The sequence below is a fragment of the Dendropsophus ebraccatus genome, chromosome 11, assembly GCF_027789765.1.
Source record: "Dendropsophus ebraccatus isolate aDenEbr1 chromosome 11, aDenEbr1.pat, whole genome shotgun sequence".
NCBI lineage: Eukaryota > Metazoa > Chordata > Amphibia > Anura > Hylidae > Dendropsophus > Dendropsophus ebraccatus.
In genome coordinates, this window is record NC_091464.1 from 47,571,701 (window position 1) to 47,597,574 (window position 25,874).

Sequence of the window (25,874 nt, forward strand, 5' to 3'; positions counted from 1 at the left end):
TCACATGGATAAATGGGCCCAAAAAATGCTATGAAAGCATTCCCAAGACCATAATGCCACCAGCTTGTGTTCCATCAAAAGGTTGCTCATACTGTTACCTGACACGCCAGTGTATGTTCAATGAAGCAGAGAATGAGACTACTTGAAGAAGGTCAAGTTATGAGACTGCTGTGAAAGTCCTCTATGTGGAGCCTTTTCTGCTGGTGCAGTGACGATCTCTCTCCTTGGGGGCTCCATATGCAGTAGTGTTCACTAAACGGTAGTCCTCTGGTTCATTTTGGCAGCAATCTGCCCTCATGCATGTTCATAGTTGACAGTCACCACTAACATCAATGGTGTGTTGTGCTCTGCAGTGTGTCACCTGTTTGCAGTGGTACCATTTGTCTACTCACTATACACTTACATCACAGCAGCACATGAACTGTTCATAGGATACTGCCAGCCATGTCATGAAAGCCAATAATCATCTGAATTTGTAACCATAAGAGTAATGCGGGATAGAGGTGTATGAAGTCTATTGAACACCCTATAAACCGACCAAGCCAGTTTGTAACAACACATGCTTTCCTTCATAAGCTGTGCACTGCGATGTCTGAAGTAGTCATACTAACGTGATTTCACTACATACACACACAGTTTTCCAAACTACCTTCACTCAGTATGACCTAACACACTCATGGTAGGCCTCAGCCATTTTTCTGGATGGCATGTATGTCGTATTACCAAGCATGCAGCTCTGGTGCCAGGTTAGACTGAGTGAAGGAATAATAGTATTGCCTAGAGCTCACTCCTTGGGTGTGGGACATTTCATGAATGATGGGCAATACCCAACTTGTCTATTTATTCCCATTTGTTTGAGCATGTAAGGAAGGTGACTACATATGGCTGCTATAATTTCTAAAGGAATCATTTCTCTATAGCTTTTTTACCTTTTTTATACAAAACTTACACAAAACCTGATTCAGACTTCTATGTCCTAATCCTAAGGAGGCTACAGATGAGTCATATGTTGCATGTAGTTCTGAGCAGCGTTTATCCAGTAAATGACAAGTTTTATTTGGTGGGAGCATTGTCCCTATCGGAGAACGGAAAGTACATGTTTTGCATCCAGTCAGTCTTCACTTTTACCAGTGTTGTCCTTTTAGGAACCAAAGCGGAGTCATCCCAACACAAAGTATCTTAAGTCTGAGTTATTGTAAAAGCAAGATCTGATAATATTTCCAGAAGACGCTGGTGTGATCAATTTGAGCCATTCATAAGTCTTTATTTAGAGTGTCATGTCTGGATGAAGAACACTAAACAGTCTTTTTAAGGATCGGTTAATGTTATATCCTTCAAATTTCCAGCTGAGTGCAGAGAAATCGGCGATTTCCACCCATTGTTTGTCAGAGTAAGTTTCATTCGTATCTTCGGTGCTATTTGACAAAATCCGGAAATAAAGTCAGTATGACGCCATTACCGCAAAAACAAATATTAGGTCGGAATGTAAAATAATACCTGAGCTTTAAATGGGAGACATTACTAGAGTGATTCTCCCTGTGAGAAAATGGGATGAGAACTGGGCCTAGATGTATAGACATAAACTAGCGAAACAATTCATAGGGTTATGCCATCTAACTATCATACAATAACAAACCACATGACCGATGTTTCATGGAAACTTGCAGGGTGAAATATCCACAGCCTTATGTACCTGCTGGGTATATTTAAGGGGTGGTGTAGCCCCCTTTGCTGCCTAGTCAGACTTCTCCACTGAGAGGTGCTGCTGTGTGCTGGACAGGACAGTTCCTAAGGTGACTGTCAGATGTCTAACAAGCATCATGCGTCAGTATAAGTGGCCATATATGCTATGTTAGTCTCCTCTTTCTGTCCCTTCAGTGATAAAACCCTCGGAAGTAGCGGTTAACTTTGTAAGGAATACACACATCGTAGATATGACACATTATTAGCTGAACATTCTGTCTTTGTGAAACGTACCTCAAACTAAAGCAAATTATTCTATTAATATTTATTGGCTGAAGTAGAAAAAAAGGTAAAAGAAACTAAAAAAAAAAAAAAAAACCTGGTGGCACTTGGCTACTCATCTTATTTCTGGCATCTGAATCAAGGACTTCAATACTGATAAATGATATTCTACATTTCTACATTGTTTGTGCATTGTTTTTTGTTTTTGTTTTTTTGTGTGTTTTTTTGATAGACAAAGCTCCATCGTGGATCAATTTTTTAAAATCATCTTTTGGGTAAAGCTATATGAGCAGCTGAAATGTGGCAGCCAGCTGACTGGGAACAACCTATATCTAGCAAGTGACTCAATAGTTGTTTTTTTTCTCTGATCCAGAAACAAACTTTTGCAGTTAATTACAATCTATTTTATTAGTTTGAGGGGTGTTTCATAAAACCAGAACATTCAGCTATTAAAGGGGTACTCCAGCAGGGGGGGCTATTTTGTGATCTGGCTGGTAAGGAGGTGGCTGAGAGAAAAGACATCCACTCACCTCCCCGGATCCAGCGGCGGGTCCCTTATTGCGGCGCTCCTGGCCGCTTCCTGGTGTCTGACGCTGGCTCGAGACGTGACATCTCAAGCCCACTCAGCCAGTAAGTAACAGAGGCGGGATTTGAAACGGATCCCGGCTCTGTCACTGACTAGCTGAGCGGACTTGAGATGTCACGTCTCGAGCCCGTGTCAGACACCAGGAAGCGACAGGAGCGCTGCGATACGGGACCCGCCGCTGGATCCGGGGAGGTGAGTGTATGTTTTTTCTCTCAGCCACCTCCTTACCAGCCAGATCACAAAATAGCCCCCCGCTGGAGTACCCCTTTAAATAAACTTTGTTTTTGTTTTATCTGTGATTTGTGTATTTTCTATGAAGTAAAAAAAACTGTGGCTGTCCTCTAAGTGCAGTGATTCTATAATTTTACCAGGGGTTATATAAGTATTTCCACTCTTTTATGGATCCATAGAGTCACATTAGAGTACAAGAATGTGAGACTAATATGTAGTCATTGTTCTATTACTTCCATATGGCAATTATTATGGTGTGGACAGTGCCCTGGGACTTCAACAGACCAAAAATCTATAAAATGTATATATAGAAGAAATATGTTATAAGGCATGGGCAGCTCAGATATATTGCTTCTCTGTCATACTTTGCACCACCAATAACACATCTGATTCATGAAAAGCAGAGAATGTGCACGCTGGTGTTTTATATTACTTTTGTCGACATACTCTTATAGTAGTTCACTATAGATCAGTAAAGCTTTGTTCACATTGAATTAATCAGTGCTTACACTAGAATGCTGACATAAAAACGTGGATAATTTTTTAGTAAAATGAGGCTTGTGCAAAAAATGTTATCTGTGCACTTGTATACAGAGCAACCTTGAGGGCCTTCACACCTACCGGATCCGCAGCGGATTTCACGCTGCGAGTTTGCAGCAAAATCCGCTGTGGACCCAGTGTCATTCAACCCTATTGACAATACATACTCGAGCATGTAAATTAACCCTGCGGCAACCGGAACGTACTGACAAAGGCACCCATCCTCCTGCACAGACCGATCGTGCAGGCTCCCCTCGTCTGCGCTGCTGCCGGGCACTGATCTCTCCTCACGACTCTGGACGCTGCGCGTCCCCCCTGAGGCAAGCTGGAGCGGTGTGTGCAGCGTCCAGAGTCGTAAGGAGAGAGCCATGCCCAACGGCAGCAGCACAGTGGAGGGGAGCCTGCACGATCGGTCTGTACAGGAGGATGGGTGCCTTTGTCAGTACGCTCCAGCTGCTGTCAGTGTTATGCTGCGAATCTGGTAGGTGTGAAGTCGGAAAAAATGTACCAACTCCAGTTTTAAAAATATCTTTAAAACTTTTTTGCTTATCAATATATTTTATGAGCAATATTCTAATAGGACACTGTCCCTATTAGATAAGGGTGGTCGGGGAAAAGTAGTCAGTCACTATTTGGCAGCTTGTTTCTGATCTGAGTCCATTGTGTGGGGGGAGATCTGTGCTGTTCTCTTCCTGGATGCAGGATGATTATATATGAGCAGCAGTGTAATATGAAGATATCCTGTGTAATATAGAGGAGGAGGAGAAGCCATAAGTAGTGTAGTATTAACCTCTGTCCTCAGTGTGGTGTTTTCTCTCTGGGAGAAAATTTCTTCAGTGTTCTATGGCTGCAGCAGGCTGTGTGTATGAGTGTGTGCTATGACTGCAGCAGGCTGTGTGTGCTATGGCTGAAGCATTCTGTGTGTACGTGTGCTATGGCTGCAGCAGTCTGTGTGTGTGTGTGTGTATGCTATGGCTGCAGCAGTCTGTGTGTGTGCGCGTGCGCGCTATGGCTGCAGCAGTCTGTGTGTTATGTGTATGATATGGCTGCAGCAGACTGTGAGTGTGCTATTGCTGGAGCAGGCTGTGTGTGTGCTTGCTATGGTTGCAGTAGGCTGTGTGCGTGCTATGGCTGCAGCAGGTTGCGTGTGTGCTACGGCTGCAGCAGGCTGTGTGTATGTGTGCTATGGCTGCAGCAGGCTGTGTGTATGTGTGCTACGGCTGCAGCAGGCTGTGTGTGTGTGTGTTATGGCTGCAGCAGGCTGTGTGTGTGCTACGGCTGCAGCAGGCTGTGTGTATGTGTGCTATGGCTGCAGCAGGCTGTGTGTGTGTGTGTGTGTGTGTGTGTGTGTTATGGCTGCAGCAGGCTGTGTGTGTGCTACGGCTGCAGCAGGCTGTGTGTATGTGTGCTATGGCTGCAGCAGGCTGTGTGTGTGTGTGTGTGTGTGTTATGGCTGCAGCAGGCTGTGTGTGTGCTACGGCTGCAGCAGGCTGTGTGTATGTGTGCTATGGCTGCAGCAGGCTGTGTGTATGTGTGCTATGGCTGCAGCAGGTTGCGTGTGTGCTATGGCTGCAGCAGGCTGTGTGTATGTGTGCTATGGCTGCAGCAGGCTGTGTGTGTGTGTGTTATGGCTGCAGCAGGCTGTGTGTGTGCTACGGCTGCAGCAGGCTGTGTGTATGTGTGCTATGGCTGCAGCAGGCTGTGTGTGTGTGTGTGTTATGGCTGCAGCAGGCTGTATGTGTGCTATGGCTGCAGCAGGCTGTGTGTGTGTTATGGCTGCAGCAGGCTGTGTGTGTGTGTTATGGCTGCAGCAGGCTGTGTGTGTGTTATGGCTGCAGCAGGCTGTGTGTGTGTGGATGGCTGCAGCAGGATGTGTGTATGCATGCTATGGCTGCAGCAGACTGTGTGTATGCTATGGATGTAGCAGGCTATGAATGTGTGTGCTATGGCTGCAGCAGGCTGTGTTTGTGTGTGAGAGAGAGGCAGAAATTATAGGGGTATTCTGGGCAACAGTGAAAAATCCAGGAGGGACAGGGGGTGGTTGGTTCATAAAAAAAGAAGTCCTATTTACATGCCCCCACAGTGACACCTCTATATCACTGTGTCACCCCTCTCTATCACTATGGCTGACCCCTCTATATTACTATGTGTCACCCCTCTATATCACTATGATTGACCCCTCTATATCACTATGGCTGAGCCCTCTCTATATCACTATGGCTGACCTCTATATTACAGGTATCTGGCATTGTTAGCAGTGTGTCTGTGTGTATGGTGAATATTTAGTTAGAAACATAGAAGACTGTCAGCAGGAAAAGAACACCTGCTCCATCTAAGTCTAGTTGTGAGTAGTTCAGGACATGGAGGCTGGAGACTGGCTGCATCCACTGCACACACAGGAGAAGCTGCTTTATATACAATATTCCTTTATTCCCTCAGAAGTCGCCCCAGGATCATGTAGGACATTAGGGAGAAGATGCTGAGCCAGTGTGATAAATAACTCCCCTGGTATCTGACCGGCCATTTATGAAGGAGTCGGAGTCGGTCCTGATAAAATTCAGGAGTCAGAGTCGGAGCGGCGGCTTACCGAGTTCACAGCCCTGGTTCCAACTTCGGGAAAATATAGAGGAAGGCGTCCGTCTTGTAGGATAGACAGCCTGTGATCATTATTAGTGTCTGTCTATTTAACGAGACAGACACCTTCAATATTATGAAGTGGGAACCTAGCCACATGCTGCTTTTTTATTTGCATGCCTATATATTGGTATATTTAGAAACATTCCAATGAAAATCCTCCAAGATTCCAAGAGGGTATGAACAGAATCAAATCAACATCTTGCATTAAGAGGACATTCAGATGACTCTAGTACAGATGCATCTTTTAGTTTCAAATAAATGTATTTGTGCAACTGAGCTGCCAAGTCCTCTGGCTTATAGCATAAGGGTCTTGAATTTCCTAACAGGTACTCTAAACCTGACGTTTCTCTTAAAGGGGTTATCCAGCGCTACAAAAACATGGCCACTTTCTTCCAGAGACAGCCCCACTCTTGTTTCCAGCTTGGGCAGGGTTTTTCTGCTCAGTTCCATTGAAGTGAATGGAGCTGTCGTGTCGTGTTGTCTCTGAAAGAAAGTGGCCATGTTTTCGTAGCGCTGGATAACCCCTTTAAATGTCACATAGAAGATTTAAGCTATGACAATACTAAGGGCCCTATTACACATCGTGCAAAAAATCGTTATATCGTTCGAATTAAAACGATAATCGTTCTGTGTATTTGCAGGCAACAATCGAAAAATCGTTCGTATGTCGTTGATTTAGATCTGAACCTAAAATTATCGTTAATCGTTCAATGTAATTCCACATTCGTTCGCTCAAGTTCCGCATTTTTTCACTAATCGTTCAGTGTAATAGCACATTGTTCATTGTTTTGCTGAGATCAGAAGGAATAAACGATCATAGTAACGATCGCAATAACGATCGTAGTAACGATCTTATCTAATGACCATCATTCTGTGTAATATGGTGAACGATTTCAGGTTAACGATAAACAAACTCGTTTGCGATCGTTTATCGTTAGTTGTTAATCGGTAAAAATCGTTTGGTGGAATAGGACCCTTACACTACACCTCTATGATCTGCCACTTTTATGGCAGTGTTGTGTTTATGACTTACACAAGACTTATTACTTACACAAGTCTTGCATAAAACATACGTTCCGACAGTGCACATATAGAGAAGAAAAGCTTGGCGTCAATCACTTCTTTGCCTTCAGTTGTTAAAGCCATGAGCTCTTCCATAAGGCTGGGATCAATCTCATTGTAGTAGACGTCATTCAAAGCTCTTTCCAGTTCCTAAACTCAAAGATAAAAAGTTCACATATATATAATAGATGTAAGAACACGCTTCAATAGTTCAATTTGCTACACAGTTCGGAAAAAGTCACACAATTCTGAAAAATCCCCGGATTGACATGTTAATGATATGCAAATGATGAAAATGAAAAAAAAAATTCATTTCTTTCGCACTGAGTCAGTGTGCCATGCACAGAAATACATGCAAATACATGCCTTGTAGAGATGAGAGAGTTGATCCGAACCTGAACGTTCGGCATTTGATTAGCGGGGGCTGCTGAACTTGGATAAAGCTGTAAGGTTGTCTGGAAAACATGGATACAGCCAATGACTATATCCATGTTTTCCACATAGCCTTAGGGCTTTATCCAACTTCAGCAGCCACCGCTAATCAAATGCCGAATGTTCGGGTTCGGATTAACTCAAGCATGCTCGAGGTTGGCTCATCTCTAATGCCTTGGCATGCTATCATTATGGTTATTAACCCCTTCCCGTCAGTAATACGTATATATTCGTTCCTACTGCACATACTCCTTGTAGTAGGAATGTAAATATACGTTCCTGACTTCAGGGGCTTACTGATGTGTGCTGGACCGCTGCAGTGAGAGCGGCCCTGCACACATCAGTGTCCGGGGCCAGAGGTAATGAAAGGCAGCTGCATCCTTTTGACCCCTTAAACATCACGATCTATAGCGTTTAAGGTACAAAATGACAGAACAAGCTTATAAAAAAAAAAAAAAGGAATAAAAAAGTTTTTAAAAGTATTAAAAAACCCTTATAAACCCCCCTCCCAATAAAAGTCTAAAATATTCCAATTGCCCATTATAAAAATAAAAATATTGTAAATAAATAAACATATATCATAGCATGCAGAATTGTCCGATCTATTAAAATGTAACATTATTGTTCCCGCAGGGTGAATGTCGTAAATGGAAGGAAAAAAAACAGGATTGCTGATTTTATTAAATTATATATCAGAAAAAAATTAATAAAAAGCGATCAAAATGTTTCTGTTAAACCAATATGATATTAGTAAAAACTAGAGATCATGGCGCAAAAAAAATGGACACCCCAAGCAGCCCTGTAGGTGGGAAAATAAAAGCGCTATTGCTCTTAGAAGGAGGGGAGGAACATTGCATTAATGTGACCCAGACATCCGGGCAACAAAGGGCTCTGTCTTGAAGGGGTTAATTGTCTGAGAAATGTTCTGCATCAAGATCTGCTGCTAGCAGCTTCCTTTGAAGTTGGTGACCAGTGATGTCCCAGATGTGCTTGATGGGAGACAAGTCCAAAGACTCTGCAGGTTATGGTAGGATGTTTAGGCCACACAGGCTGCTCATAGTAGCGCAAGCAATATGTAGCCTGGCATTGTCATTTTGAACAACTGCTCCTGGTAGAGATGGCCGTACCACTGCTTCCATGAATCCATGTAGCAGCGATTTGTTAGTGTAACTAGAATGATGACCAGCGGAGTCACACCGCCATATTATGCCACACTATAATTCCCGGAGTAGGACTGGTGTGAGGTTCCCAAAGAAGTTGCCCTAGTTCTGCCATGACAATATTAGTTTACCTGGTATCCATAATAGCCCTCTATGCTGTACCTTACCTTACCATTACTGTACTGTATCATTTTTAGTATAAACATGATGACATTATTATTTGGACAGTATGGTGTTAAACAAAATAGAAAGTCCTCCATGTGGACCTAGCTTGTGGCCAATGGATGTATACCCATGTCACGCTGAAAGACACCAGTGTGGTATCTAAGAGAAAGATTTGGCAGTGGATTTGATATCCGTACAATTTCTAGATGATAATTGAGACATTTGTGTACAAGTGTTAATGAATTACAAAAATTTTTTACAAATCCCCATCAATAATTTCCCTGTAATGCACTGTATGAAAAAGTATTTTGGGGCCCCTAGTTACAGGTTACAGTCAGTAGAGTCCACAAAATCATAGATTCCTGCTGAAAACAATGGGATGCTGTTTAGGGGTGGAACTGATGTGGAATTCAGTACTAAATACACATAGATTCCAAATGTGTACCATATACTGTATGTACAAATGACCATCATGTGCACAGGGGCTTAAAGGGGTAGTGCGGCGCTAAAAAATTATTCACAGAATATGCTCAGCCAATCGCGGCTGAGCACAGTAGTGACGCGGCGGAGGAGGGACGGCGGTAGCGATTCGGCCGGCCGAAGATGACGTTTGGCACAAAATGGCGGACGGCCCTCGACACGGATCAGGTAATGTATAATGCACCACACACCTCCGGGTACACGGGTGGGGGTGGTGGGACACAGGGAAGAGGGCGATTCACAGACATAACACACATTACAAAGTTGTATAACTTTGTAATGTGTGTTATTCTGTGAATAATTTTTTAGCGCCGCACTACCCCTTTAAAGAGGTTATCCAGCGCTACAAAAACATGGCCATTTTTGCCCGCTCTTGTCTCCAGATTGGGTGGGGTGTAAAACTCAGTTCCATTAAAGTAAATGGAGCTTAAAGGAAACCAATCACGCCGAATATGCCCCTAATGATAAGGAAACATGCTGGTACATTACCCAGCACGCTTCCCAAACATGCCCCATGTACCCTACCATACAGCGCGGGACTTCGGAAAAGTAAGATTACGGTGTAATCAAGGAGGGCACAGAGGGTACATGGCCTCTGTGCCCTCCTTGATTACACCGTAATCTTACTTTTCCTAAGTCCCGCGCTGTATGGTAATTAGCTTTAAGTAGTCACGGTGGGCTGAACTAGTCACGGTCCTGGGCGTAGCTAGGCAGGGTCCTGGGCGGTTTCGAGCACTGTAATCACGCCCAGAGAAGCGTGATTCAAAGACCTGTGCTCCGCTGACGTCACCTTCCACGTCCCGGGGCCTGCTTTCCACGTCGGCGGTGCCGCGTCGTTTTTAGCACGCTGCGCATGCGCAGTGCGTCAGTGTCTTCTGGCGCACTGCGCCTGCGTGGCGTGCTGAAGACGTTGCAGCGTCACCGACGTGGAACACAACATGGAACACAAGCCGGAGGTGACATCAGCGGAGCGCAGGTCTTTGAATTACGCCCCTCTGGGTGTGATTACAGCTCTCGAAACCGCCCAGGACCCTGCCTAGCTACGCCCAGGACCGTGACTAGTTCATCCCACCGTGTACACTTAGAGCTAATTACCATACAGTGCGGGACTTTGTAAAAGTAAGATTACAGTGTAATCAAGGAGGGCACAGAGGGTACAGGGGCATATTTGGGAAGCGTGCTGGGTGATGTACCAGCATGTTTCCTTATGATTAGGGGCATATTCTGCGTGATTGGTTCCCTTTAATTGCAAACCACACCTGACCAGGAGACAGGAGTGGGGCAAAAATGGCTATGTTTTTGTAGTGCTGGATAACCCCTTTAATCTCATTGCCTTATGGTACGGTTTACACAGACAGATTTATCTAACCGATTCTTAAAGCCAAAGCCAGGAACAGACTATAAACAGGGAACAAATCATAAAGAAAAGGCTAAGATTTCTCTTTTCAAATCCATTCCTGACTTTGGCTTCAAAAATCTGTCAGATAAGTCTGTCTGTGTAAACGCACCATTACAGAGAAAGATTATCTGACAGATTATCTCCCAAAGATTTGAAGCCAAAGCCAGGAACAGACTATAAACAGAGATCAGGTCATGAAGGAAAGCCTGAGATTTCTCCTCTTTTCAAATCCCTTCCTGGCTTTGGCTTCAAATTTTTAGCAAATAATCTTTCTGTGTAAATGACCCATAGATAGATAGTGTAAGAAGGTGCAAGGCACCGTCATAGATGGGAGATATGTCTCACTGATCCTGGCAATAGGCCACTGGCACAAAATTTATTATGGCTGCAATGCAGTTTAGTCTGGGACGGTCTTTCATGGGATTATGCCAAAGAGTGGGTGGGTGGCTGCTCCCACACTCCAGGTCCAGGTTTTGGTGTGGCCTTTGTAAGCTTGGGAGAGCCAGCTGAGAGTGGGTGTGTGGATCTCCAGTCTCAGTGTGTGCTGCTGGGGAGAAGGAGCTGTGTGTGGCTGTGCTGAAGCTACAGGAGACTTCCAGGAGTTGCTTGGTGTCTGACAGCGCCTATCTGGGTGAGAGCCCTATGTGAACCAATTGACTGTTTTGCATAACTGTTTTCATGGACTCTGTTCAATACCTGGGTGTTCACTGAAGAAAGCTGTATGTTTTATTCTTATTTTTCTTTAAAGTGACTGTACCACCAGGCCCAGGCTAAAGCACTGGAGGTGGGCCGACCCACCCCCAGTGGGAAGAAACCCCAGCCCCTCCATGACGTGACTCCATTAGAATCAATGGAACCCTATCATAGAGGGGCTAGGGTTTCCTCCCGCTAAGGGTGGGTCGGCCGCCTCCAGTGCTTCAGCCTGGGCCTGGTGGTACAGTCACTTTACGTAAATGTGCCATGGCCCAGGTGCTGCGATGGCAAACACTAGGTGGGCTCTGGTGCTTTCACTGGGGCACTTGTCACGGTGGCAAGGAGTGGTGTTACCTACCCCCAGACAAAGGTATAAGTTTCAGTGTTGCCTGAGGTAGTGACTTAGATAACCAGGTAACAGGAGAAGTGTAGCTTGTCTTTGGAAAGTTACAGGGGCTTTCTTGGGGACCTTGCCTAATTAGAACTGCAGTCTGCAGGGATATTGTAGAGCGTGACTTAGGGTCCTATTCCAAACGGTGAGCAGGGCCCGATCAACGACGTAAACGAGCGCCGATCTGCTAGATCGACGCTCGTTTACTGGGCCGAGCGGGGCTGTCTGAACTGACAGACTGCTCAGCCAATCACTGGCCGCGGCGGTCCTGCCAGTGATTGGCTTAGCGGTCTGTCAGTTCAGACAGCCCCGCTACGAAGCCGATGCTGCCGTGCGGGACCAGGAGAAGAAGACCTGCGCCCGGACAGGTAATGTATGGTTCTGCTTAAATCGTCGGTCACCGCTGTGCACCGCTATTCAACCGTAGCGATGCGCTGGTGGCGAACTCAGATTTTAGGTCTGAATCTAAATGAACGATCAGCCGATGACACGATCATCGGCTGATCGTTCTCTCTATTCCACGGAGCGAAAAATCGCCCGAATGGGGCCGATTATCACTCCTGTGGAATAGGCCCCTTAGTGTTTCTGTAGAGAATCCTTGTATTCATGGTTAGAAGAGAAAGAAATAGGTAGAAGACCGTCTTTTGCCAAACCAGCCCAGAGACTGTCAGTTTTAGTAGCACCAGTCAACTAAGCGAAGCTAACTCCTCAAGATTACCCAAGGAAGTCGAGCAGTTACCAGTAGGATACTATGGCTTAGGCCCTTTGTCCTACTGAGGATCAATCCCTTGACTTTTCGGATTGTCCTGACAGTTAAGAGGGATTGCAGTTGTAGGCAAGGTTGACCCATGTGACAGTTACCTTTGGGTTTAGCAGTCTCTCTGAAGGAAACTGTCTCTGACTCACTTCAACTCCACTACTGATAACAGTCAATAGAAAAAGACCCTTCCAGGGCCCTGGCCTAAACCTGCAGCACCGACAGCTGAGTGAGTAGAAAATAATCTTCGACCAGGAACTAACTGACCTATATAGGGGTGACTGGGGAAGTGTTAGAGAAAGGAGAAGGAAGAAATATAATAGGTGGCTTGTGTGTGAGCTACCTGCACCAGTGATTGGTCAAAACAGTGAACAGAGCAAAGTAATGGTGCGTTTACACAGACAGATTTATCTGACAGATCTTTGAAGCAAAAATAAGGAGCAGACTATAAACAGGAATCAGGTCATAAAGGAAAGATTGAGATTTCTCCTCTTTTTAAATCCATTCCTGGTTTGGCTTCCAAAATCTGTCAGATAAATCTTTCTGTGTAAACACATCCTTACAGTTAACCCTAAGGGCCCTATTACACCTACAGATATGACAGATTTTTGCAACCAAAGCCAGGAACGGACTCTAAACAGAGAACAGGTCACAAGGGAAAGACTGAGATTTCTCCTCTTTTCAAATCCAGGTCACAAGGGAAAGACTGAGATTTCTCCTCTTTTCAAATCCAGGTCACAAGAGAGAGACTGAGATTTCTCCTCTTTTCAAATCCATTCCTGGCTTTTGCTGTAAAAATCTGTCAGATAATCTGTTGGTGTAATAGGGCCCTTCAGCTGTGCACACAGACAAATAGGGGAGAGTGGGACACCAAGTGGTGAAAGGCACCCATCATCCCAGAGTGTGACACCTAACAGCAGTGGCGGTCTTTGGCACCAAGCACCCCAAGCGATCGCTTGGGGCCCCCAACATCCAGGGGGGCCCCCACGCCCCGCTCTTGTGCTCAAGACCGCTGGACAGGGCCGCTGCTGTAACTATGAGCACTCGTAATGAGCGCTCATAGTTACATGCAGCAGCACTGACAGGGTGGGAGACATTGGCTCTCTTCCTGTCAGTCACTCTTGTGACTCTTTCCCTGCGGTCACAAGTGGCAGCTTTGTCCTTGTGGTGTCGGTGCTGCAGTGACATCACTGGAGCATCGGCGCCAGGACAAGGGGAGTGCGGCCTCTTGTGATCGTAGGGAAAACCCTTCCTGCGGCCACAAGAGTGAAGAGAAGAGGAGACGCCCGGACCCAGGTGAGTATAAGTGTGTGTTTTATTGTGTTATATACTATATGGGAGGGGGAGCACACAGGGGTCTATTTAACTGGGGGAGCGCACATCGAGGGTCTATATAAATGGGGGGAGCACACAGGGGGGTCTATATAAATGGGGGGAGAACACAGGGGGGGCTATATAACAGGGGGAAAACACAATGGGGGGCTATAGACTACTGGGGCTTCACAGAGGGGTCTATATACTACTGGGGGCAGCACACAGGGGGTCTATAACTACTTGGGGCAGCAGAATGGGGTCTATATACAACTTGGAGAGCACACAGGAGGTCTATATCCAAGTGGGGGAGCACACAGGGGGGCTATATACTACTGAGGGAGCACACGGGGGCTATATACTACTGGGGAGCACACAGGGGGTCTATATACTACTGGGGGAACATACAGGGGGTCTATATACTACTTGTGAGGCACACAGGTGGTCTATATATAACTGGAAGAGCACACAGGGGTCTGTATACTACTGGGGCAGCACACAAGGAGTCTATATAATACTGGTGGGGCACACAGGGGGTCTATATACCACTGGGGGAACCACACAGGGGGTTTATATACTACTGGGAGCACACAGCGGTCTATATCCAAGTGGGGGAGCACACAGGAGGTCTATATCCAAGTGGGGGAGCACACAGGGGGGCTAAATACCCCTAAGGGAGCACACAGGGGGCCTATATACTAGTGGGGGAGCACACAGGGGGTATATACAACTGGGGGCAGCACACAGGGGGTCTATATACAACTGGGGCAGCACACAGGAGGTCTATATACTTCTGGGGGAGCACACGGGGGGCTATATATATCTGGGGGAACACACAGGGGGCTATTTACTACTGGGGGAAGCAAACAAGGGGTATATACTGCTGGGGGCAGGACACAAGGGGTATATACTATTGGGGGCAGCACACAAGAATATATTACTGGCGGTAGCGCACAAGGGGTATATACTACTGGGGGCAACACACAGCGGTCTATTGTTTTGGAACGCGTGTCGAGGGGGGGGGGGGGGGGGCAAACATACCTTCGCTTGGGGCCCCAGAAATGCCAAGACCGCCCCTGCCTAACAGTTACCTGTCAACAGTGGTATAAGACTTAGTGGCACACCTGTACTGGGACACTACAAATGGAGCAGCCGTTCACATGGGGAATTCCTACTGTATTCAGTTTCTTTGGCACTTTCAGACATTGCTGAACTCTACTATGTTTGGAAGTCCCATGGAGAGTGAATAGGGCAGTGGGCAAGCATGCACCCTGCTACTCTATGTACACATGCTGTAGCTACAAATTCTGGGCAGCGTGATGCATATGTCACTACAGCCCATGGTGGCTATGCTAGTATGCATCTCTCTGTTGGCACTGGAATGTCCACCACTCTATGGTAAGTGCCACTCATATATACAACAGGACAGGAACCAAAATACCCTTTCACACTGTATAAATTATTATGATTTTACTGTGACAAATGATATTATAGGAACAGGAATGACTTTGTTTAGTATGTATTATGTATGGTTCTATGTTATAACAATAATAGGGTAAAGACAGAAGCCACTTGTTGTATTTCAGTGCCATATTTTGTGTTATAGATGTGTTTTTTAGAATTTTATCTATTCTCTGCTTAGCTAGGTTCTAATGCTGGTCACAAACCCAACAAATGCAAAGACCGCAGCAATAATGATGTATTTCTTTGGTGCCATGATATAACATAGTCTGTTATAAATGAAATAATACATCATAAGACGGGAATATACTCTTCCACATGAATCATTTTGGCGTGCCTGATATTGTTTAAAACTTTGATGCCTTGTGATTTTCTTATGTCTATTTTAGTACATGTTAGTCCTATTTTTTTCCATTACACTGTTCTCAATGTACCTTAGCGCGTAATTTCACACACCGCCTGCATTCATACTAATAGACTTTGTCCTCACCTGACCTGCCTGATTTTTACAACCATTTTTGCCCATGTCTGCCCTGTTTTCCTGGTTAGACTTGCAAAATCCATGTTTGTCTACATTCATACAGTTATATGGCAAATGAGTTTTGCTATACGAAATCTAAGTAATTTAAAAGTAATCCGTCTTGGTAACTGAACTCTGTCTTAGAACATCTGTATGATGTCTCAAAAACGGTGTCTGAAACAAGCGTTCTGGTCATCTAAAAACTGAATGTGTAAACTGTGGTTATCCCATGTTTTCTCTAGAGGAAAAAAACTACTTGGTTAACATATGAATTCTGTATAGTACAATGCTGCTTTGTCTGCAGTAATGTAAATTAAAGTAAAGGTTTTTTTTAAGAGTCCCTGTCATCACAAAAAAATTTGGACATGTCAAAAAGTTTTGATCAGTGTTCAGACTGCAACTGATCGTGAGAATGAGCCGATAGAACTCCATGCTCTGAGCATTCCTCTCCCTGCTCTGTGTGGAGTGACAAGGCGGCCTCATAGTGAAAGTCTATTGAGCACTTAATCTTCACTGTCACAGAGTTGGGAGTGGTCCTCGGTCAGGGTCTTGATACTTTTGACATGTCTCTAGGTGTTGAGCAAGCACTTAAATGTTCAAGTGCTTGACTAGAATTATGAGCCCCACTAAAACCAATGGGAGACTCGGTCATTTTACCAGGTGCCTGTTGCTTGGCAAATCGAAGGATGTCTGGTTAACCCATTGCATATTTTTACTTAAATTTGTGTATATTTCATCCCTTGAAAGGATGCTTAAATGCAATGTACAAAAATTGGAACAAAAAAATAATAGGTTTCTGCAAAACACACTAGAACCCTGGTGGTATGTCGTCATTGTAATGTATCTTGCAGAGAACTATTACATCTTTTATTCAAAATTTTTAGAACAAAAACATTCCTCCTGATGTCCGCCATCACTGGTCCCCCCCCCATCCCTCTGTGACAGCCCGCTCAGCTGGTCACTGCATTGTTCTGCCACGCCCAGTGATTGGCTGAATGGGCTATCATTGATCAGGGGACCGGAGATGGCGGGCATTGGGAGGAACGCAGACAGGTAAGTATCACTGCTTCTGAAACTGTTTAAATATTTGCACTACTGTACTGACATACTGACACACTGTCAGTACAGTAGCACGAATATTTAAAAAGCACCCAAGCATACCCGCTCAACCCTAATGTTTCTCTGACATGTGAAAAGTTTTTTTTGAAGACAGTGCCACTTTAATCCTAGTCTTAGCTTCTAGAAAAACACTTTAAGAATCCCCTATATAACTGCTGGCAAAAAGAATCTCTGCCCTAAGACCATTGAAGTAAAACACAAGTTAGAGTTAACACCTTCAGTACTGGGCTGATTTGGGCCTTAAGGTCCAGAACCCATTTTTCAAAATCTCATTTTATGTGGCTATAGCTCCATGATACTTCACCTTATCTAGCAATGTTTTTTCATGACATATTGTATTTTAGGTTAGTGGTAAATTTGGCCAAGCATGCTCAAGTTTTGCTCAGCTCTACTTCTTTGTTTGATCGCAGGCACTGAGGTGGTGAGGAAAAGATGGGCTGGCTAACCCTGGGCTTTTGCAATCCGGGGAACACCCTGTGGACACTTGAGCCTCATTTACATATTAATAAAGACTTTTATCTCAGCACCAGAAAGGACTATAGAGATATAAAAGGTATGCCTGGGTATTTATTAAAAGGTATTTACCCGGTTTAGCTGCTGAAAAGTCTGTTTTAAAATATTTCATGTGACAAACTACTGGCAATGTTGCTCAGTGATGCCAGTAATGCGATATGTGACTGCTGAGGCCACTGATTGGCTGATGTGGTCACATGTCTGGCGCACCCCAGAGCTTCTGCACTGGATTGCGGATCAGACAGGTGGGTAAATGTTTTACTACAGCTGACAACCGATGGCTGGAATCTTGAGATCATTCAGTCATAGGTGCAAGCAGTACATATGGCAGAGGGACGTACTGAAGGATGTATTAGGAGAGCTGTCAATACAGTGCAGTGTATTATACTAGTGATTAAAGGGGTACTCTGGGCTGGGGGGGGGATTTTTGAGGATCGCCGAGGAGGAGGTGGAAATTGAAGCCAGAGGTCACTTAGCTCCCCTGTTCCAGCGCCGATGCCCGGATTAATAAGTGACTTTTAAAGGGGTACGTCAGAGAAAGAAACCTTTCTTTCAGATCAACTGGTGTCAGAAAGATATAAAGATTTGTAAATTACTTATATAAAAAAAAAACTCAAGTATTCCAGTACTTACCAGCTGCTGTATGCCCCGCAGGAAGTGCTGCCACCTCTGTCCATGTCAGGAACTGTTCAGAGCAGGAAAAGTTTTCTATGGGGATTTGCTACTGCTCTGGACAGTTCCTAACATGGACAGAGGTGGCAACAGAGAGCATTGTGTCAGACTGGAAAGAATACACCACTTCTTGCAGGACATATAGCAGATGATAAGTACTGGAAGACTGTAGATTTTTAGAGGTAAATTACAAATCTGTATAACTTTCTGACACCGGTTTATTTGAAAGAATTTTCTCCTCAGGGCACAATAAGGACACAGCCGGGCTGAAAGATGGCACAGGGGGTAAGGGTTTTACTGCAAGTGGTGGCAGTGTGGACAGTTTTATATTTCTATGGAAACCCATTTAAATTATATTAATCTCCTCATTATTACTATTTATTACCACCCATATTAATTCTTCTTTTGAGAAAATACAACTTTCCTTGCTGGAATACTTTGTCATCCAGCTGTTTGTTGAATGTAATATAAATAGATGTCTGTGTTGGAGCAGAATAGTGAAATCTTTGAGATCGGCTTTAAATAAACCTCACTGTAAATATCCCAGACTTGCTTTTCCTCTCATGGGAAAGTGCCCAGTAGGCCAGATCCTCCTCATTCCAAGCCCTTCTGTTATTCTGTTCATACAACATCTTGTGATATTAAATGATCAAAAATCTGGGAAGTGTACAACCAAGGCAAACCTGTTTAAAGCAATTCAGATTAGCCATTGTGGATTAAATAAGGCAAACCACCCTTCCTTTTTTCCCCACAGAATAAGGGGACTGTTTATACCTGTATATAGCTGCTGCAGTCTTTACTGTGTATTAGAAATTTTCATTCACTTAAAGGGGTTGGCCACTTTACAGTGAAATTGCTCAGTGTACAGTATTAGTAAGTATAATCACTGTATATACTGACAGCAGCTCCCTGTGTACCTCATAGAGCTAAAATCAGACTCCCCTCCTCCAGGCTGTGCTGTCCTGCTCTGTGGTGAGTCTGTCCATAAGATGGTTGACATGGAGGATCATGTGACCATGCCCCACCCCAGTGTGATTCATAGGCATATACAAGCTCATCGGTGGACACAGGGGTTGGGGCATGGTTACATGATCCTCCATGTTGACCATTTTATGGACAGACTCACCACAGAGCAGGGCAGCCCAGCCTGGAGGAGAAGAGTCTGATTTTAGCTCTATGAGGTACACAGGCAGCTGCTGTCAGTATATACAGTGAGTACACTTAGTAATACTGTACACTGAACAATTTTACTATATAGTGGCCAACCCCTTTAATAAACAGTAGTTTAGTAAGGTGCAGTTTATACTAAGAATTTATTCGAATATATCAATGGTCAGTGGAAACCCAAATCATCAACCAATTGAGGTCTGAATAAAAATAACACTAAACATCAAAGAAAACTGAAATTACAGTAATTGCAGCAGCTCTTATTGAGACAGTAGTGTATATGGCCCCATGTAACTATGCATTCCCATAAACATCTGGGCATGCTCCTAATGGGCGAACAATGTCCTAGGGTTGTGTAAAATAGTTCTATTGACATTTAGCGCAATGTTTTGGCAATCCTATGTATAATGCTGTTAGTACAAGTAAATGGTTGTTTTTACCTGGTTGTCGACTGCTTTGCCGTAATTCTCGATATGCGTTAAATTGTAGATCTTTTGCAGGTACTTGGTAACGTTAAAAGCAGTCGACAACCAGGTAAAAACAACCATTCATTTACTTGTACTAACAGCATTATACATAGGATTGCCAAAACATTGCGCTATATGTCAATAGAATTATTTTACACATATATTACCCCCCAGTGAACCTACGGGTGTTTACTTTTTGACAGTGAGCAGCAATAAAGTGCAGCGCTAGTGAGGGGTTATTTTAACCTCACTACTTATAATGTCCTAGGGTTGTTGTTAATGGTATATATGCAGATCAGAGTGGTTACAAGTGGGGGCAACAGGGGTCTGTTCTAGGTCCTGTTCTTTTTAATATGTTTGTAAAGTTTGGTAGGTAAGATTTGTCTGTTTGCTGATGCAATAGGGTTGATATTCTTGGAGGTGTCAATAATATGGAAAATAATTTAGCTTTGCTAGATAAGTGGTCCAAACTGCAGTTCAATGTTTCCAAATGTAAAATAATGCACTTGGGGAGATGAATTCCTCTATCCAAGTATCATTTCAGTAGCAAAGACTTCAGAAGAGAAGGATTTAGGAGTAGTGATTTTTGACAGCTTTAAAATAAGTTATTAATGCAACCAGGAAGCTGGGAAAACAAATGATATGCTAGTAGGAAGATCTGCTGGAGAGCAGTGTTACAGTATATTTACACAGAGATTTATCTGAAAGATTTTTTAAACCAAAGCCGGGAGTGGATTTGAATAGAGGAGAAATCTTTCTTTCCTTTATGACCTGTTCGTTGTTTATAGTCCATTCCTGGCTTTGAAAAATCTGTCAGATAAATCTCTGTGTGAACCCAACATAACATGTGGGGTTTGTTCCCCTCCCTCTTGTATGAGAAATCCTTTTTGCAGGATGTTTTACACCTATTCCATCACTTTTTTTCTGCTTTTATATCATTTGGAGGTTATGTTTATCACTCATTTGAAGGAATTTTGTTGCTGATCTACCCCTTTAACAAACCAAGCCGCAGACATATGTTGCTCCATGGTCTAGTTCGGATGCTCAGCTGCCCACTGTAGGCATAATTATTGGTGGACAGAAGTCTGCGGGTTTGTCATGGTTCATCCTGGTGACATCTCTTCTTTAACCCCTTCGGGACCAGGCTAATTTTCGTTTTTTGCGTTTTCGTTTTTTCCTCCTTGTGCCTAAAAGGCCATAGCACTTGCATTTTTACACCTACAGACCCACATGAGCCCTTATTTTTTGCGTCACTAATTGTACTTTGCAATGACAGGCTGAATTTATGCATAAAGTACACTGCGAAACCAGGAAAAAATTCAATGTGTGGTGAAATTGAAAAAAAAAAAACGCATTTCTTTTATTTGGGGGGAATGTGTTTTTACGCCATTCGCCCTGGGGTAAAAGTGACTTGTTATGCATGTTCCTCAAGTCGTTACGATTACAACGGTATATAACATGTATAACTTATATTGTATCTGATGGCCTGTTAAAAATTCAAACCATTGTTAACAAATATACGTTCCTTAAAATCGCTCCATTCCCAGGCTTATAGCGCTTTTATTCTTGGGTCTATGGGGCTGTGTCAGGTGTCATTTTTTTGCACCATGATGTTTCCTTTCTATCGGTACCTTGATTGCGCATATACGACTTTTTGATCGCTTTTTATTAAATTTTTTTCTGGATTTGATGCGACCAAAAATGCGCAATTTTGCACTTTGGGATTTTTTTGCGCTGACGCCGTTTACCGTATAAGATCAGTAATGTCATTAATAGTTCGGGTGATTACGCACGCGGCGATACCAAACATGTTTATTTAATCATTTATTTACTTTTATTTATAACCTGGGAAAAGGGGGGGTGATTCAGACTTTTATTAGGGGAGGGGGATTTTTACTTATAACAATACTTTTTTTTTTTTTCTTTACACATATACTAGAAGCCCCCCTGGGGGACTTCTAGTATATACACTGTGATCTCTCATTGAGATGTTTGCTGTATAGTTATACAGCAAAGATCAATGAGATAGGCACTTGTTTGCTTTCGGCTGCTGCAGCCGATAACAAACGAGTGCCGAGCCGGGGACGGCGCCATCTTGGAGCGGTCCCCGGCCGGCTTCAGTTACGGAGATCGCTCCTTCGGGATAACGTCCCGGAGGAGCGATCTCCTCCACTAGACACCAGGGATAAGCTGAATCCGGTAATTGGATGCAGCTGTCATGTTTGACAGCTGCATCTGATTACTGTATTAGCGGGCACGGCGATCGGACCGTGCCTGCTAATACTGGTGGTTCCGGGCTACCAGCGGCACCCGGGACTGCCGCGGTTCAGAGCGTGGTCGCCGTGCGGCCCTGCTCTGAACGCCCGCACCCGCGTGAGGACGTACAGTTATGTCCTTGTGCGGGAAAGGGGTTAAGTATACTCACACAGCAATATACTTACACAGCCAGCTACAGGATGTAAAATTAAACATGTTTCATCAGACCAGACCAGCTTCCTCCAATGCTGCGGTCTCCGCAATTTGCAACACACTATGAAAATGTTCGAACCGTATTTCTGCGAAAAAAAATGTTGGCATCTGCCCCATCTGCGCCACCTTCACCAGTGGGGTGGAGAGGGCGTGTTACGGGGGTGGGGCAGCATGCAGAGGGGGCGCGGCCTCTGCGAGCACCGCATTTATGATTTTTTTTCAGTGAAAAAATTATACTGAAACCTTCAAAATTTTCGCATGGACAGGCTCTGTGCGATCGGGATTTATGTAGAGGCAATGCGCCTCTACATAAATCCCCCTGAGCTCCAGAGCTGCGGGGACATTTGTAAGCCCGGCGTAAAAACCGCTGGCCTTCATAAATGTCCCCCTATGTGTTCTGACACCTATATTCAAGACCTGCCATCCTATTAGATTATGGCTCATTATAGTGCTTGAAAAGCCCTATATTGTAATCCGTATTCTTCTTCTGTTTCTTCTTCTTCCTCCAGCTATTTTTCTGCACGTAATACAGCCCGAACCGCTTTGCGCACACACTCGGTTCAAACTGCGTTTTGAAGCCCTCGGCGGTGTGAGGTGTGCTATCTATTTTTCGTTTTGATCGGATTTGTCGTTTGTAAGAAATGTACGTTTAAAGACCCCGAATTTCCCATAGAAAATAATGGCCCATTGCAAATAATGGCCACACTCTAACCGCTCACAGCCAATCACAGCACATATGCAAATAGCTGAAATATAGCAGCCAATAGGAATTCTAAGGTCTTGTCAGGCAATGTATCACACCATCCACAGTCACATGTCCACTATTGGCAAATAGAAGATGTAATATATGGAAGGTCCTTAACGATTTTGTCTCACTGACATAAGTAAGATTGTCATGGTAACCGAGCAATGATCTTTACCATTATAAGTACCCAGATCGCTCTTAAAGGGACCCAAGTCGCTCTTAAAGGGAAGGGAGCCATGACACTCTTAAAGGGACCCAAGTCGCTCTTAAAGGGGCGGGACCCAAGTCCTCTTAAAGGGGCGGGACCCAAGTCCTCTTAAAGGGGCGGGACCCAAGTCCTCTTAAAGGGGCGGGACCCAAGTCCTCTTAAAGGGGCGGGACCCAAGTCCTCTTAAAGGGGCGGGACCCAAGTCCTCTTAAAGGGGCGGGACCCAAGTCCTCTTAAAGGGGCGGGACCCAAGTCCTCTTAAAGGGGCGGGACCCAAGTCGCTCTTAAAGGGGCGGGACCCAAGTCGCTCTTAAAGGGGCGGGACCCAAGTCGCTCTTAAAGGGACGGGACCCAAGTCGCTCTTAAATGGTCCCATGTAGGTCTTAAAGGGATCCAAGTCGCTCTTAAAGGGACGGGACCCAAGTTGCTCTTAAACAGACGGGACGCATGTTGCTCTTAAAGGGACCCAAGTCACTCCAAAAGGTATGGGACCCATGTCGCTCTTAAAGAGACCCATGTCACTAGAGCGACCTGGGTCCCTTTAATAGCGACCTGGTCCCTTTTAAGAGCGACCTGGTCCCTTTTAAGAGCGACCCTGGTCCCTTTTAAGAGCGACCCTGGTCCCTTTTAAGAGCGACCTCGGTCCCTTTTAAGAGCGACCTCGGTCCCTTTTAAGAGCGACCTCGGTCCCTTTTAAGAGCGACCTCGGTCCCTTTTAAGAGCGACCTCGGTCCCTTTTAAGAGCGACCTCGGTCCCTTTTAAGAGCGACCTCGGTCCCTTTTAAGAGCGACCTCGGTCCCTTTTAAGAGCGACCTCGGTCCCTTTTAAGAGCGACCTGGTCCCTTTTAAGAGCGACCTCGGTCCCTATAAGAGCGAAATATGTCCCTTTAAGAGCAACCTGGGTCCCTCTAAGATCGACCTGGGGCTCTTTAAGAGCGAAATATGTACCTTTTAAGAGCAAAATGGGTCCCTTTAAGAGCGACCTGGGTTCCGTTAAGAGCAAAGGGATCCACGTCGCTCTTAAAGCAACCCAGGTCGCTCTTAAAGGGACCCAGGTCGCTCTTAAAGGGATGGGACCCAAGTCGCTCTCAAAGGCACGGCACCCAGAATTAAAGTTTAAAGGAAGTCATTGGTAAAGGGGCGCTCTTTTCAAGCACTATGTATTTCCCTGGAAATGCAATTCTAGTTCGTATATATAAGGTTAGTGATATTCATTTGCCCATGAAGCAATGTGTACAGGCTTGCAAATACAGTGGTCCCTTTGTTTAAGAGTAACTTGGTTTAAGAGCATTTTGCAAGAAGAGCTCAGTTTTTCAAAATTGTAACTTGGTTACGAACATTGCTTTGGTTTAAGTGTTCCCTGTGCTTGCTGGGAGGGAAAGTCTGAAAGGGGCATGGTCTGCATAGTGTGGTCTACAGCTCTGTACTCTAAGCCATGAGTCCTATCGGACACCTTACCATACTCACAGCATAACTTGCCCCACTATATTAATGCACTTTCCTTATGTCCAAATCTGGAGCACCTCCCGACAGGTAATAGAAGTCTCCTACCATGCCATAAACTGGCAATTCTGGTGTGAAAGGCGCCCAAACAGGCTATAATTTCTCAGATATTAAAGCTGCTCTTCCTCTTTGGTATAGCCATAATTTCAGCCACCTCTCACAGCTCTGGACCCTCAGTTCTGGATTGCATTGATGGTGACTATGAGATGTTTATGAGACTAACATTTACATAATTGCACATCATGTTGACAGTGATGAGAAATGATCACCTGGGGTACTCAAACCTATACTGACATCCCGGTCCTGGCTTTAAACTCCCATGCAAAATTATTATACATACCGTAATAGAAAGAAGACCATCCTTATCTTTATCAAATTTATCAAAGAATTTCTTATAGTGTATCTGCCTTCGCTTGCAGATCTGGCAGTAAATTCTCAGATATTCATGAACAGTCATATCTAAAAGAAAGGGAAAATATATAATAAAATATATATGTAACTGTGTTCGGACCATGGCTTAACTATAAGTGCCCATTAGAAGTGCTTATAGTTAAACTGCACTGACACAGTGGAGACCCATTAGCTTCCTGGAGGGGGCGCTAACTGTGTGTGGAGGGGGGGGGGGTTACCCACAGGGAGATGCCTGCATTGGAAAAACACCATACTGGGAGTTGCCTACCTACAAGGTAGACCACTTGGGGAGGGGGTAGAAGTTTATAACTACGATATGAGGCACAAAGGAGGCCTAAATACTATATGGGGGCACAGAGGGGTGCTATATTCTATATGGAGGCACAGTGGGTCTTAACTATATGAGGGTACGAATTGGGGCCTTACTACTATGTGATGTCATAGGGATGGTCAAAATACTTTATAAGAGCACACAGTGGGCACCATTACAATGTGGAGCAATACAAATAGGGACTTGGTATAGGGTGAGGATGGGGCTGAAGTAAAGAGCCTAAAATGTCTGTCTGGCAGATTCTACAGAGACGAGTTGTGACTGGAATAAGTCTTTATGATTGCCAAGTAAGACGGAGAAGAAAGGAAAAGTAAGCGACTGCAATCAGACAAGACATCCCCTGTGAGTCACTGGATATAAGTGCACTGTAATCACTTACTTTAATCATCTTATCGGTCCACATACCTAATTGTTACTGCCAGCAAGCAGCTTCAGAGATCATCCTCTTAACTCTGCTTGCTGGCAGTGGCATATAGAA

At 44.5% G+C, this 25,874-nt stretch overlaps 1 protein-coding gene across 2 annotated transcripts in view; it reads right to left on the reverse strand.

Moving 5' to 3' along the window:
* Positions 1-988: 988 nt before the first annotated feature.
* The window catches only part of LOC138768017 (uncharacterized), a 43,667-nt gene continuing 18,781 nt past the window's right edge, over positions 989-25,874 (reverse strand). For both annotated transcript variants that reach the window (XM_069945996.1, XM_069945997.1), the window contains exons 6-8: positions 24,995-25,113; positions 7,011-7,171; positions 989-1,415 (exon numbers count right to left, since the gene is read on the reverse strand). In XM_069945996.1, coding sequence (XP_069802097.1) covers positions 1,268-1,415; positions 7,011-7,171; positions 24,995-25,113 — 428 coding nt within the window. In that variant the 3' untranslated portion in view covers positions 989-1,267. The remainder of the gene's footprint in view (positions 1,416-7,010; positions 7,172-24,994; positions 25,114-25,874) is intronic.